At 39.4% G+C, this 14649-nt stretch overlaps 1 protein-coding gene across 15 annotated transcripts in view; it reads right to left on the reverse strand.

Annotated features, from left to right (window-relative positions):
* Positions 1–14649, reverse strand: part of NPAS3 (neuronal PAS domain protein 3) — an 845929-nt gene that overhangs the window by 427461 nt on the left and 403819 nt on the right. For 9 of the 15 annotated variants that reach the window (XM_082737849.1, XM_082737862.1, XM_082737861.1 and 6 more), the window contains one exon: positions 5638–5714. In XM_082737849.1, coding sequence (XP_082593975.1) covers positions 5638–5714 — 77 coding nt within the window. Of the gene's footprint in view, positions 1–5637; positions 5721–14649 lie in introns of all 15 variants that reach the window. The other 6 variants (XM_082737860.1, XM_082737858.1, XM_082737850.1 and 3 more) reach the window with 1 other exon arrangement.

The raw sequence follows: 14649 nt of genomic DNA on the forward strand, positions 1-14649 counted from the left end.
TTCCAATAAAATAATAAATAAGGGTGAAATTCCAATTCATCAATAAAATGAACAACAGACTTAAATGTTCTCACTCTTTTTCAGAGAAGTCTTTTAAAAACACCGGCATCAAATGTAAAATGAGTACTGGCTTGGCTAAGCAGCATTATAAATAAAATAATTTGGATCTTGTACTAGTCAGTTTTGGGGCTGTTTTAGGTATCATTCACTTTGCTTTGTCCAGATGTTTGAATTGTACTTGCCAACCTTTTGTTTTTCTCTTGCCAATTCAAGGAGATGCTGAAAACAATACATTTGGCATTCTCTACCCCCAACCTCAACATTATCATAAGTAGCTTCCTTTGCCCATAGAGCTCATGTATTTTCTCTGAAGAATCTTTTTCTTAGTCTTCTACAATCAAATTAGTCTCAGAGACTGGAGCAGGACGGTAACTACAAATACTTGAACAATAACAAAGATATAAAATGTCACAACATACTATTGTTTTCCTTATTATATCAACTACACATTTTTAAATATTTTGGGTAGGGAACCTGTATGTTTTTCTCTGACAATAACTCTGCAGGACCAAAGTAGTATGCAGACAAACTAGTCATGATTCCAAGACATGTCCTTAACCAATCTTCAAAATGTCATTAGTAATGGAATCAGAAATTGCAAGGTAAACCTTGATCTGATATTTTTCCCCAAATCTGATCCCAAACAGCTTGCTTTTAAAACCTAGGTCCTTCTTTCCCTTGAGATAGGATTCTACTCTGTATTCTATGGCTGAGGTGTTGAGGGAAGAAAGAAAAGCCTCGTGATGAAAATCTGACATTTCATTGAGAAGCGGTGTCGCCCATCTCACCCACACAAATCTCTGACTCCTTTGCCTATCAAATAGAAAAACAGCTACATTTGAGTTCCCTTCCTCCCCACCATTTTAGGTAAATACACACCTAATTAAACTGTTCTGCTAAGGCAATGGCAATATCTGCATCTTCTCTAAGAGGGTTGTTCTACCAATAAATGAGCCTTGCAAAAATATCTCTCTAGTTTCGCTGGGGAAGATAGCCATGTAACCACTGTGCCCAGCCTTCTCTAATCAACTCAAAGTCAGACTCAAGTGTTATAATCCTACAGTGTTTTTGATGGTTCTCCCTTGATCTGGCCACAGGATTCTCCTGAAGTTTGGGGCTTAAATGTTCTAAGAGCAATGCAAAGTGTCTTAATGCCCAGAAATAACGCAGGGGCAATGACCCATATATAGAAGGGTTCATGCAATATAGCCAAGTGCAAAATGACATGTGGATACCATGTTTCCACCTTTATCCCCCACTAGGGTGTTTCTTAAAGAATATTCTTTTTATTCTCCCAAGACAGGCTAAATAAAAAAACATGGAGGTACTTATTATGATTACATTCATCTAGATCACAAAATGTCATTTATTTTAATATCTGCAACTAGTTATGGATAAAGACCATTCTTCAATCACTTTCTAACTATGTAGTAGTTCTGAGCACTGATTCGTATCACACAACATCAGTAATAAAATGTATACATATAGGTAGCTCACCATATTGGGTTCACAATGAATATAAACACAGACCTTAAAAATCTTCCATATACCAGGCCTGAGCTGATTGTTTTAACACCTGTGAGGTGAATACAACAGGATTGCTATAGAATATGCAAAAACAAAACTGCGATTTTATATAACAATTATGTAAGCATTATTTACAGAAAGAAAAAAAAAACGTGAAACCTTCTGCTAAGGACATGCAAATAATTAAAGCACTGCATTCATAAATCTACACCTAAGGGAAAGTCATTCCACTAGTTAATTTCATGAGTTACCAAGATGATATTTGTTAATATTTTGTGTCTCATTAACTTTGATAAGTAAAATATGAATATTCTTTCTGGTCTCTAAGTAGGGAAAGTAAAAGTAAATAACACTCATATTTTTTGGTATTAAGGAAGTCATGAAGTGGGAACAGCAATGCCCTAAGAGAGCTTCCAAAGCAGGAACCAAATTAGTGCTGAGTCACATATACTACATTCAGGAAAGACCCCACATAATGACCTAAAGTTCTTGGATTTTTTTCTTAGGGGGTTGCAAAAAGCATAGTTTCTAAACTTGAACCTTTGCCTTTCTGCTCCTCATCTGATTAATCAAAGTCAAAGAAGGATAAAGTGAACTAAATTGCCTTGACTCAGTCCCAATGTGTACACTTCACAGTCTAGCTGTTGTAAGGCTGGGATCATTTGAACCCTCGACTCTCCTGCAGAAGATACCTCCATCTTGACATTCATGCCTGAAACAGCTGCAGGTTTACTCGGCCTACAGTACAGCTCACAGTCATTCCAGAAGCTTCCATGTGAATGATGAGACCGGTAGCCTCAGAGCTGCCCAGGGCACAGCCCGGCCAATGACGGTGCCTACATACACTGGTGTTAGGCCATTTAATTGGAAAATGACTTTGCAACAGTTGATCTTATATTGGTAGAATCACCATTAAGTTAAATGTTCTCCATCTCAGGAGAAAAGAAGTCAAATTTTAAAGGATACTCCAATACACAGCTAATAAGATATACATAGCAAAAACATGTATTGCAGTAAACAACATGGATGAAGCAAAAATTAAGGAGTCTACCTTCATCTCTTATCCTGAACTCTCTATACCAATGGGTCCTTAGACGACTGTCCCATGAAACATCACTGGGGACACAGGCAGGGAGTCATGGCACTTGGTGCAGAGAAATCACAGGCATTTTCTGAACCCCACCCTAGTATTCAGAACTGACTTCTACCTTATCTTCCAAGTTCCACATTTCCCATTCCTTGTTGACTACACAGGTTTGTATCAGGTATTTGCAAGTGAAGGAAGAGAAGGAAAGAGGGAAGAAAGAATTCATCCCTGTCCTCAAGAATCCACCAGATTCCACCATGAATCCACTTGAAGGAAAATATGAAAACCATCTTATGCTTGCAGACCACTGAGGTATTGCAGAATGTGATACAGATAAGGGTCTGTGGGCTCAAGAGCCCCCTGCAAGGAGGGAAGAAAACTAAGCTTAGAGAAGGCTCTTCTCTAAGAAGGTAAGCTTGTTACTACCGTTTCCTAACACCTTACTACCCACAATTCTATTATTTCATTTAGAGGAGTATACACACCTCCGTAACTACTGGTAAATAAAATCAAATGATAAAAAAATTCTAATTTCAACAATTTCAAGATTATCTAGTACAATTGTCCTTGGAGACCTGACTTTCTTGAAAGCATCCCTACCAAGGCACCTATACTTCCCCCTAGAGACAAATACTTTGAACATACTCCAAATTCCAAATGTGAACAGCCCTATTTAGTTTTCTTCAGTGAAGGTGATTTTTACCCCCTTTCTCTCTCCTGTACTCTGAATCCACACAGAATGTATCTAATCCTTTTCTCACATGAGGTCTTCAAATACAGAGAAAGAACATTAACATTCTTTCTAAATTCCGGGTTTTCCAAACTAAACGTCACCAAACCCTTCATCCACCTCATGTGATATGATTTCTAGTTCCCACACCAGTATGGTTATTGTATTCTAAATGATATCCAGTTGTCCATGTTTCTCTTAAAGTATGCTAAGTTGAGTGAGACCAATCCCAAGAGCAGAAGAGCTCAGCAGCCTCATTCTAGATTCCCCACTCTCTCGATGATGCTAACTGTTGAACTGATGTTTGGAGCAACCATTATATACTTACTCTATTTACATTAAGCTTCCGTTCAATTCAAACTCCTAAATTTTGTGTTTTAAAGTAGTTTTAAGGGGCGCCTGGGTGGCTCAGTAGGTTAAGCCTCTGCCTGTGCCTCAGGTCATGATCTCAGGGTCTTGGATCAAGCCCCACATCTCCCTACATCCCCCTCTCTCTCTGCCTACTTGTGATTTCTGTCTGTCAAATAAATAAATAAAATCTTTAAAAAAATAATAAAGCAGTTTTAAATTCTTGAAGCTCCTAAGTCACCCTTCCTTGAGGACTCTGGACACAAATTTCAGAGTGAATTGAGAGAATAATAATCGGAGGCTACTGTTTGGACCATTTCTTTCACAGGCTAAGTCTTCTGCACTGACTGCTTCAGACTATGAACAGGAGTCATCCCGAATCACATCAGAATTTCACTATACATAAAAATAGATGTATACTTGTATTATTATATTTATATTTATTATTTATGTATATTTATATATACAGCACTGCTCATACAAAACTTATAAAGGAGATTCTGAACAAAGCATGTAAAGGAAAAGAGGAAATAAAAATTTGAAGATCTAGGGAGAAATATCCTTTCTGTATCCCTGAAACTAATCTACTGCCAAGGTAACTCAAAATGTTGCATGCACAATAGAATAGCAAATCCCAAGGTGTACTTCAGCAAACATCAGTTATATAGCAACTTAACGGATATTAATGGAAAACGGCAAACATCAGAATAAACAAAAATGAACCAAGTAAGGCTGTCCAGGGCCTTAAATTTGCAAGTAATAACTGTGACATCTCAGACCTAATGAATTATCAGAATTGTCTCCAAAGACTGTTAAAAATCATCAATTTCTGGACCTCACCCTGAAGATTCTGATTTAGTAAGAATGTGTCCTTCAAACAGGGGTCTCAGAGGATTTTTGAAGTTGCCAACCCATGAACCAGCTCAGAGAATCCCTGGGGTTTGAACACGGGGGATCTGATGTTAACAGTTTTTCTGGATACATATCATCAGAAATAATAAGCTAGGTCCAATGAAAAGCATAGGCAAGTTTTCCAAATAATCTGCCGAACTATCCCAAACATATCTGTTTCTCTAATTCCGTATCAAAAATGTATCTCACATAGTTTCAAAAAAAGAAAAGAAAAAGCAAGCTCTGGCCATGTCAACATATTTGTCCTGGAAGCAGAAACAATGTAGGACAATTATCCCTGGATATGTCCAAGTCACCGCAAAGTCTTAAAGAAAAAAATGTTTTTTGAGTAAGCGAGAGGCAGGGTTTGGGATGAATCTTATCTCGGACTAAATGACTACAGTTCCATCCTAGTAACCCTCACACTAACTTGTCATGGAATTCATTGGCAAAAATCAATTATGATTATTCGTCTCCTTTTACTTAAAATATACTTTAAAATTTCATTCTGAGAAAGCTTGTAATTTGGGGAGGCAAACGTTAAGATTGAAAGCGCTTATGAATACAAACTCAAGCAAAGAACAACTGAAATTTGGCAGCACATAAAAATGTCACATTACTGTCACAACAAAATTTTGCTCTTCCAAAAACAATATATAGCTCCAAAGACACACACATATATCCACTTAGAAATGCAGCACACACACAGTCATTCTGGGAACAGCCAGCTACTATACATTTTGCATCAACTGAATAGTGCAATTTATCTCAATTATTACAGCACAAATAATACTTGCCCTCCCTTTCTCATTAATATTCTCTCAAGGGATGGCTTTCTAAAAAGAAAAAAAATAAATTTGTAAGAATTTCATAATTCTAAGAATCAACAACGGTCATCCACATAGCCAATATCTAAAAATATTTTTTAAATAAAGACTAAACATGTTCATTTTGCTTCGTAAAACACAAGTCAGTTTCTTTCTCTTTTAATTACCTGCAAAATGTGACTTCCCAAATGTGCTTCAAATACTTCAATGGCCAGTGCACTGGGGCTTCTCCTTCGTTGTGCACCTATAACTTATTAAAAAACAAAGAAGAAGAAAAAGAGAGAAAAGAAAAGAAAGAAGAAAACAAATTAAGTTGGAGCTCTGATTCACACCTTTAGATCATTTTCCCGCTGACTACATATCACTAGGTGGTTTACTACCCCCAAAGAGCTCTGAAAGAAACACAGTACAGGGTTCATTTTGATTCTGAGTTGTCTGAGCAAATTTTCAACTCAGAATATTAATTTCTGCAAACATGAAAAACTACACTTAGACTTTTTCCCTTTTCCATGTGCATTTTGGACTGCGTTTCCTACACTGGAGCAAAACCACGAATGTTTAGATTCCTTTAAAATAAATTAGCAAACTGTTCTTCTTAAAATGTAAGAATTGTTCTTTTTAAAGCATACATACCTGCCTGCCCATGTACTGCCCTCTGTCCTAACCAAAACCCCCCAGGACCTAAACTTTTCATACCTTCTAGGCTAGGAAAAAGCAAACAGGATAATTTTTTTATGTTCTAATGCAATAACTTTATCACAATCTAATAAGCACAACATGTTGGATAAGAGATTCTCATTAATGACTGTTTGCACTAGTGTTAAGTGTCTCAGGGTGGCTGGATTTCATATTTATTGAACACTCATGTGTAACTATTCCTACAGGACCTACAAGAAGCCCAGGTAGACTCCCGCCTAGCACGTGCCTCACCAGGGAAGGGACTGTTTTCTTATCCCAAACCTTGGGGTCTCCTGCTGACTTACAGTCTGCCAGTCCCGTCCTGGCAGACCCTACATGTGTTGTCTGCCAGCCCCTCACTCGAGAAGCCTCTACTATCCTTAACAAAGGTGAGCCTCAGGCCGGGTATTTGTGGGATCCAGGATCGAGGGTCTTTCCTTTACTAATTTTCTTTTGCATGAGGTCACCTTGTGCCTTCAACTCTGGTTATTCTTCCTTTTTATTTATTTATTTTTTAAAGTTCTCACACATAAAAATCTGCTTCATGGTAACTTCTGGAAGGAAATATTTAGATCTTTTCCTTATTTCCAATAAATAAAAAGTTGTCCTGTTTTTCTTGCAAATTTTATTATGAAGCTTGACCTTCCTCAAACCTACACACTCTGAACTGAAATAAGACCAAAACCCCATTTCCTTATTTCTAAAAAACACTTTCAGCTAGTTGACAAGAAAATTCCAGCAAAATGCTGCTGGGGTAATTCTGCTTCATTTCAGTTACTCAGTCGGTTGGATCCATAGCTTAGTAGGGATTATAATATAAATGTACTTATGATTATTGTGCTGTGCAGAAGCAGGCAGTTTACCCCTGCCATTGTGAGTTAGTGTCTGTAATGTCTGAAAGGCACTTTGAAAATAGCATGAGTGTTAAGTATCATTATGACTGGCAAGAGGAAATAAAAGGGGCATTTTTTTTCAATGGGAAAATTTATAAAATATAATTGAAGAGTGATTATTATCAAAGAATTTTCCAGCTGGAAGGGATCTTAGAAACCTCTATTCTAACTTCCTCGTTTGCTTCAGAAGCAAAACACACAATAATTTTAAAATAGAAAAATCAGTTTTCTATCCTAACATTAATCTTTGCTATAAGTATAGACTTGAGATTTTTAAAAATTTAATATTCAGAAATATTTAAGACACTACTGCTGTGTGTGTATGTGCACATTTCTGATTAATTTCCTATTCTAACATGCACATTACTCCCTTCAAAACTCCTTTGGCATTTTTGATAATGCAGCTGTCTTGCTGAATACTGTTTTCAGTTTCTAGAGTGTTAATTGCACATTATGGTAGCTTGGTGTGAATGATCCCACATGAATAAAATCTGCAGTCTTTTTTTTTTTTTTTCTTTTTTTTTAAGATTGTTGTAGGGAGCTTCTGGGAGGGAGGGGAGGCAGTTGAAAAACTTCAAAAGTGTCCAGTCTCTTTTTGAGGCAATAATTAGGATCCAGAAAGCTCCTTATTAATAATAATTCATCATTTGTGGGCATTTTAGGACTTTCAGTTTTGAAGTTCAAAATAAATCATTGCACTTCACAGAGGAAATGTCCTGGTTTTGGAGGACATAGACCATTCTACAAAAAGCTGGATGAAGAAGAGGCCAGGAGAGCAACAGCCACCAACCTAGAGAGGACCTTAAAACATCACAGCAAGTATAAGGAGCGTTTTATTTACTAGGAGGCCCAAGAGGCATGCTCCAGTAACAACAGATGGCAGCCCAACTGCCTTCTGGAAGCACAGTACATTGACTTCAGTGGGGTGCTTCTAGGGGTTATTCAAGTCTGGCCCCTGATGATGGCCTTTCTTTTCCTGCCTTTTCTTCACTTAGGGCTCAGGCTATTCTTTAAGTAAATGCTGCAAATGCATAAATAATTAGGAATTTTATTTTTTCAAAAAAACTTATTCATCAGCCTGGGGATCCCACACATCTTCACCAGTGTTACATCCACGAGCCCTACCTGCCTAGTTACACTTCTTTGTTCCTCAGGTCCTCCAGAACCCGAGGTGTGCCTCCCTGTACATGCCAGCATCAGACACAAGTGTCTTGTAAGTGGTTTCATGCTATTCTATTCGATGGCATTTTTATGTCACTGGAACTTCTCTTGATTTATATGTTTTGCACTTATGCAGGTGATGTGGGGCTGTAATGACAGTTCCTAATTTTACAGCCAACATAAATATGTTAAACAGGAGCCCATTATGCCCGTGGTAGAAGCTTTCCTCTGACTCCGGCATTACTGGTAACGAAGCAATGCTAAATATGCACTTCTTGTTTTGTACTTTTCATCCTATCGCATTTGGGGACCTGAGACAATCATCCAGTTATTCAGGAAGGATGCAGGTACAGTTATCTTGTTGCCTTATGTTAATGTCATGTTGCTAATGGACTATCATTAATGCCTAAGAAGACCCAAAGAGGTCCATCATTTTCAGAGAAAGAATAGACTGCTTATGAGGTATTCTCTATTTTTTGTGTTTTGGGCATCAGCCGTTTCTAGAGCGACTCATAGTCCAGACAAGTGCACACTTACTGATGAAGGGGTCGTGGTTTCATCTCATCTACTGACTTCGTTTCACGTATGGGTTTGAAATTTAAAGGACATTATAATTAAGTCGACCAGATGAAATCAAAAGCAACATGTTGCTAAATAAATGGAATACATAATCTTTTATTTGTGAGGAGTATGTCCCTAACTCAGTGACAGTGAGGTGTGAGAACTGGGGAAGGTGAACAGCTTATACAAACGGTTAAAAGAAAAAAAAAATACAATAATTCAACTTCAAATGTGATTCAACATTGACTGAGAACCAACTTGAAATTGAAAATTGCTATTATACGTTGTTACTGAGCGTTACCTACAATTACTGTAGGTAACTGGTGCTATAAGACCTAATAAGCAGTCTGAAAAAAAAAAAAATTAAGCAATTCAAAACAAACCGAGGCCTATCACATAATTATGAACCAAACACTGCAGCTCTCCTGTTTTGCCAGGGTTAAAAATAAAACACCTAGAATCTGAAGAGACTTTAAATGGAAGTCATATATAGGGTGAAGGATTTTTTAAAAAACCAACCCAAGAAATCCTGATTGTTTCAGAAATCTAGAGAGATGGGATGAATCATTAGAATGGTGAGTTTGACTTTTCCCTCATTAAAAAAATGGAAGACACAGAAGGAAACCACAATCTGAAACATGTTCTCTGAACAATTAGTCATGTCCCTCAACAACGACGGCAAAAATATTCCAGTATTGACTCGCATACCTTGTGGGGTGCTCTTTGAGAATTAATTCAGTGCAGTAAAAGACAATCCCTCTTTTGGGAAATACACCACACACAACCCCAGTCATATTCCTAACCAGTGCTTGTCACCTTCGGGGATACACAATCGCCAGGAAGGCTGAGGATTAGCACTCAGTGGGAGTTTGACCTATTCAGCCAAAAGGTCAGCTTGCCACAGAAGAACCCATTACAAAACAGAAACAGGACAGCTCAGTGGACACACATAATGAAAGGCGGAAAAGTCACGGCCCTACTTGCCTTGTGTCCCACACTGCCCTTTTCCTTCCTAACTTTCCCCACCCCCATTTCCAGAGAAGGTGGAGCGCCCCGGCTCCTCACCAGCACAGTTCGCCACGGGAAGGTAAAGGACAGGCAGGGGAGAGAAAGGGGCTTGTTATTTAAGAGAGCATTTGAAAGAGATAATAGAAGCCAAGAGGAGTAGGATATTGTGAGGCAGGGTTTCCAAAGGATTGTTTCATTAGGGAAGAGTCGTCATTGGCAAGTAGGGAAGGCCATTTTAGAGACATTTTCTCACGGGACCCCTCTCCAAGGGGAGCAGTAAGGCAGAATGGCTAAACGTAGCCTGCAAGTTCTGGTAGTATTTCAGGGATGGAATCACCCACTTTGTGAAAAGGGAAGCTTCATGGCTGCCCCCTGAACTCATCCTTCAAGGCGCAAGGCTCTGTTCCCACACTGAGCTTGGGGGGTAGGAAGGAGGAGAGGGCATGCTTAATGGAATACCGGACATTGCTCCCTGGGCGTTAGCACTTGGGGCAAGCAAAGTCAGGGTCTGGGAAAGAATGGAGTAGAGAATGCTTAATGAGTCTTTCCATGGCTACGGAAGGAAAGAAAAGGGATTTGCCTTCAAGAATCTCAATTAGCCTTCCTCACTGTAGGGCAAGGGGAGCCAAGGAAGGGTTTTCCCAGGAAGGAGCCTCAGAAGTTTATAAGGAGAGTGTGTGCGCTTTGTGTTTCTCTATCAAAATAAAAATGGCTATGTTTTCACTTAATATGGGACCAGATCTTCATTCTGAAACTGACACACACAGCTCTGCCTACCGCCCGTATTCACAACTTGCATCCTTTCCACTGTAAGCCCCTCACTGGTTGTGCAAGGCATAGACACAGGGCAGGGGCAGGGGGTAGTTTCAGATTGGGAGGAAGAGGAGAGACTGGAAGAAGTCGAGCCCGGTACCAACTTAACCAATATAGCAGCCCCATCACCGAAACCCTGCTGCCCCTGCCATGACATGTGGAGTTTCCAGACAATGCATCATGCAAACATCTGCAAACAAATGATAGCAATGCTTTTCGACGTACTTGCACCAATATTAGTGTTTTTGCTATTTGAAATACAGATGATCAGAGAGGAGAAATGGGGACAAGCAATGTTCGTGGGGCATGTGAATGATTAATGATAAATATAAGGAAAAAAACCCTCTTCTCTTCAGGAATGGTGCACTTTGGCTTTATTTCTCAATTCTTATTTAGTCATTTTGAAACATCACAAAATATATCTGTATAATTCATATCCCAGAACCTATGAACACATTATATTACCAATTTAGACCAAAAAAGAGGTATTTAATCCAGTAAAATAACTGAAACTCTAAGAAGCTGTATGCTGATTTAAAAATTCTTTGATGCAACACATATTTAAATTTCTCCTACAATTTAAGTATGGATTGAATGCATTAGCCAAAAGCATTAGAGATGATATGACTGTGAAAGTATTAATATGTACAAATGAATTACTTAATTTGGGAAAAAGAAACCATGTCTGCTTTTCTCCTCACGCCCCCCGCCAAAAAAGCCTACATATATGGCTTCAACTAGAAAGAACTAAGGGGAAAACATACAACATTCAATAAATTTGTTTATTCTGGGGTTTGTGTATCGTGCACTTCTTATTGTCTGAAGAACTAAACACTGGCCCTATGCTTCTGAAATCGTTTATGATTTTCTACATCCAAAAGGCAAAGTCATCTAAAAGGGAAATAGCTCCAAAGCATTACCATGGTAAGTACAGAAAATGCTTCTGTGTATTTGGCCAGCAACAAATTACAGGGACTTCCTTCATTCCACCATTTCTTTCAGACTCATGTTGCCCACCATGCCTTCCTCTTCCTTGAAGGAAATGGAAGGGTCTAGCTACCAAAGCAGGGATTTCTCCATTTGTAACTGGGGAAAATGAATAATAGCTTTTCTCTGACAATCTGGTAGTTACTATAGGAACGATTATATATGTCCCTTAGATGGGCTAGGATAAAGGGTGAAAACATTCTCCAGGAAAGGACCCAAACTTCCCCTTGACAATGACATTCTTCAGGCTCTGGGTGACACTGCTGCTTGGAGTGACAGCACCTGAGGGAATGACGGAGCTGTGACAGCCAACATCTCTTGGACAGAAACCTCAGGAAGATGCAGGCATGATCCATGGTCTGGGTGAGGTACATGAGGGGGATCCTTAAGAGATTCCAGAAGGCATCAGCGGAGACAGAGACGAGCATCGCTTCAGACTGGATAATGGATGAGGATGTTTGTTATAATTCCTAGCAGGACTTTCTACAAAGGGAAGGGATTACCGGATTATTCCAATTTCACTTTCTTAATCATGCCAAAATAGCAATGTATATAAAAAGAGGGCACTTTTGAAGGACCAAAGTCCAGTAATAACTTAAAAGACATCTGAGTCTTTGCTAAATATGTTTCTTGGCTTTAACAATTTGCTACAGGGGTTGCTTTGAATGGCAAAGCTTAAAGTTAACTATTTAATCCCCTTTACACAACGAAGGTAGGAGAATGTCCTCTGTTCCTTACAAAATAAGGTTATTGATCATGACTAATTCCTACCTTTGAATTTCCAGCAAAGATGTGGAATAGGGTGGATTTCACCCCTTCTCAATTTAAGTTTTAAGAGTGTGGCAGTAATCAAGTGACTTCAGAATGAAGAATGTAGGGGCACTTGGGTGGCTCAGTGGGTTAAGCATCTGCCTTTATCTCAGGTCATGATCCCACGGTCCTGAAATTGAGCCCCACGTTGGGCTTCCTTATCTGCAGGACATCTGTTTCTTCCTCATCCTCTGCCCCTCCCCCCTGCTTATGCTTTCTCTCTCAAATAAATAAATACAATATTACCAAAAAAAAAAAAAAGAATGAAGAATGTAGAATCTTTTAGTGGTGGGGAGTCTTAATTTGAGCTCAGAGAGAAGATAAAAGCTATTTCTGGCTTCAGAGCTACAGCAACAAACATGTATTGACCCTTCCCATGTGGCAGGTGCTCTACTAGGTACTCCATACACAAAGACAAAAGACTAAGATGCAAACCACTGAGTGGGGCAGTCCTGTGGGACAGAAAGTCAAGTGAGCCACAGAGAGTGGGCGACCTAGACCTTGGCCTAGGCTTGGAGCCTGACGTGGACCTGATGTATAAAGGTGCTCTGCTTTCTGCTTTCTGAGTGCAATCCACAGGCTATTGTTCTGAGCATCTTTTGTTGCTGTCATTGTCTTTGTTCTTACGTAAATTCTTTTTCTTCCAATGACAACTTTCCTCTACACATCACCTGTTCTATGTCAGGAAGAAACACTGTGTGTTCTCATGAATTAAGTGCAGAGTTGATAAAAAGACACAAAGTTCTCTCTGATCACAACTCTGAACCAGAAAAGGAGATCACATCAGATTTGACATTTCAATGTCACACTAACTCTGCCAGGTTTAAAATTCGTTTTTTAACTGATAGAAATAACCTCCCTCACTAACCTCCCTCACCAATCAGCTGAACAGATTTTGAGAATTTTGCATTTTTGATGGGCATTATACTTGGTTTGCTCACTCAGTAGCGTCTGGGGAAAAAAAGAAAAAAAAAGGTTTACACTTTCATTTTCAAACTATCTTAAATTCCTGTTGAGTACAACCATACCATTGTCCCCCCTTCTGACCTCAGCAGCTCACCGCGGTTAGTGGTATGATTCTACCCAACAGCAGGGTGTCAAGATTATCAGTGAATCAGTATGATGTAGGTCAGTACTCGATGGTAAAAGGAAGAGGTACACATCTGTGACTTTGATTTTGTTTTCCAAGTCTGATCCCCAAATCCCATGTTATGACATCTGTGACATCTGCTACAAATTTGGAGCTAAGTCAAGCACAACCTTATTACTTCCAGTCTAATGCTCCATTCCTCATTCAGGCTCACCGAAGCCACTGATACGACAGGGAGCTAAGAGACACCGGGTGTGCTGGAAGCAGCTTGTGCTTCTGTGGGAAGAAGAAAGCAACGTCTCTTCCTCTTCTCTCTCCTGTTCATCCATTCATATATTCAGTCATATTCGCATTTTCTCATGGACAGCACCCCTCCCCCACCCCCTTGTGCCACGTCAATGCTTGGCAGTGTATTTAGTGACTTTCTTTCTGCCAAAAGTAGAGTCAACATAAATAGTTCCATGAAGCACTGGGGTGTTGGCTCAAAGGACACAATGCTCTGCTTATAACAGCACCTGCTTGAAAGTTATTCTGATCAATTTCCAAAGCTTAACCATCTCAAGCTATGGTATCACATGTGTTCATCCAAAATTTAGTGAATACATAGCAGTATGAAAGATATTAACCTCATTGACCTAGGTGCTAGAGATGTAAGTCAGGTTCCTATTTTCATTTCTACATGCTTTCTTTTTACCTCAGCAGAAGAAAGCTAAAGGCATCCAGGTAAAACATGTGTTGAGGCTCAGAGAATATTCTAATGAAAAGGACCCTGATTTTCCAGGGGATCAGAGTCTAGTGGGGAGACTGATACATAAGCAAATGAATAAAATGTGATAAATGTGCAATTACCAACTCTCACCTCTGACTAGACAGGGAGAGTGGGGCAGGAAAAGCCTTAGAGCAGGGGTATGGTAGAACTGGGGTATGGAAGATGATCTTTCCAGGACAGCGAAATACAACAGTTAAGACCCTGAGTGCTCACTTCAGCAGCACGTGTGCACACACACAGGCCCTGAGATCCACTAGTCAGCTATGAAGGCAAGGACAAATGCACCCTGACATAGTGACGCACAGCAAGGTTTTGGGCTCATGATCTTGCACACTCCAACCTGCTTTTCCTTAAGCGGCAACACCGCTGGAATGTCACACTCCTACAATTGCTGGAGAGGCTGAGTCCC

Source organism: Mustela nivalis (assembly GCF_964662115.1).
Source record: "Mustela nivalis genome assembly, chromosome: 6".
In the NCBI taxonomy this organism is placed as follows: Eukaryota; Metazoa; Chordata; class Mammalia; order Carnivora; family Mustelidae; genus Mustela; species Mustela nivalis.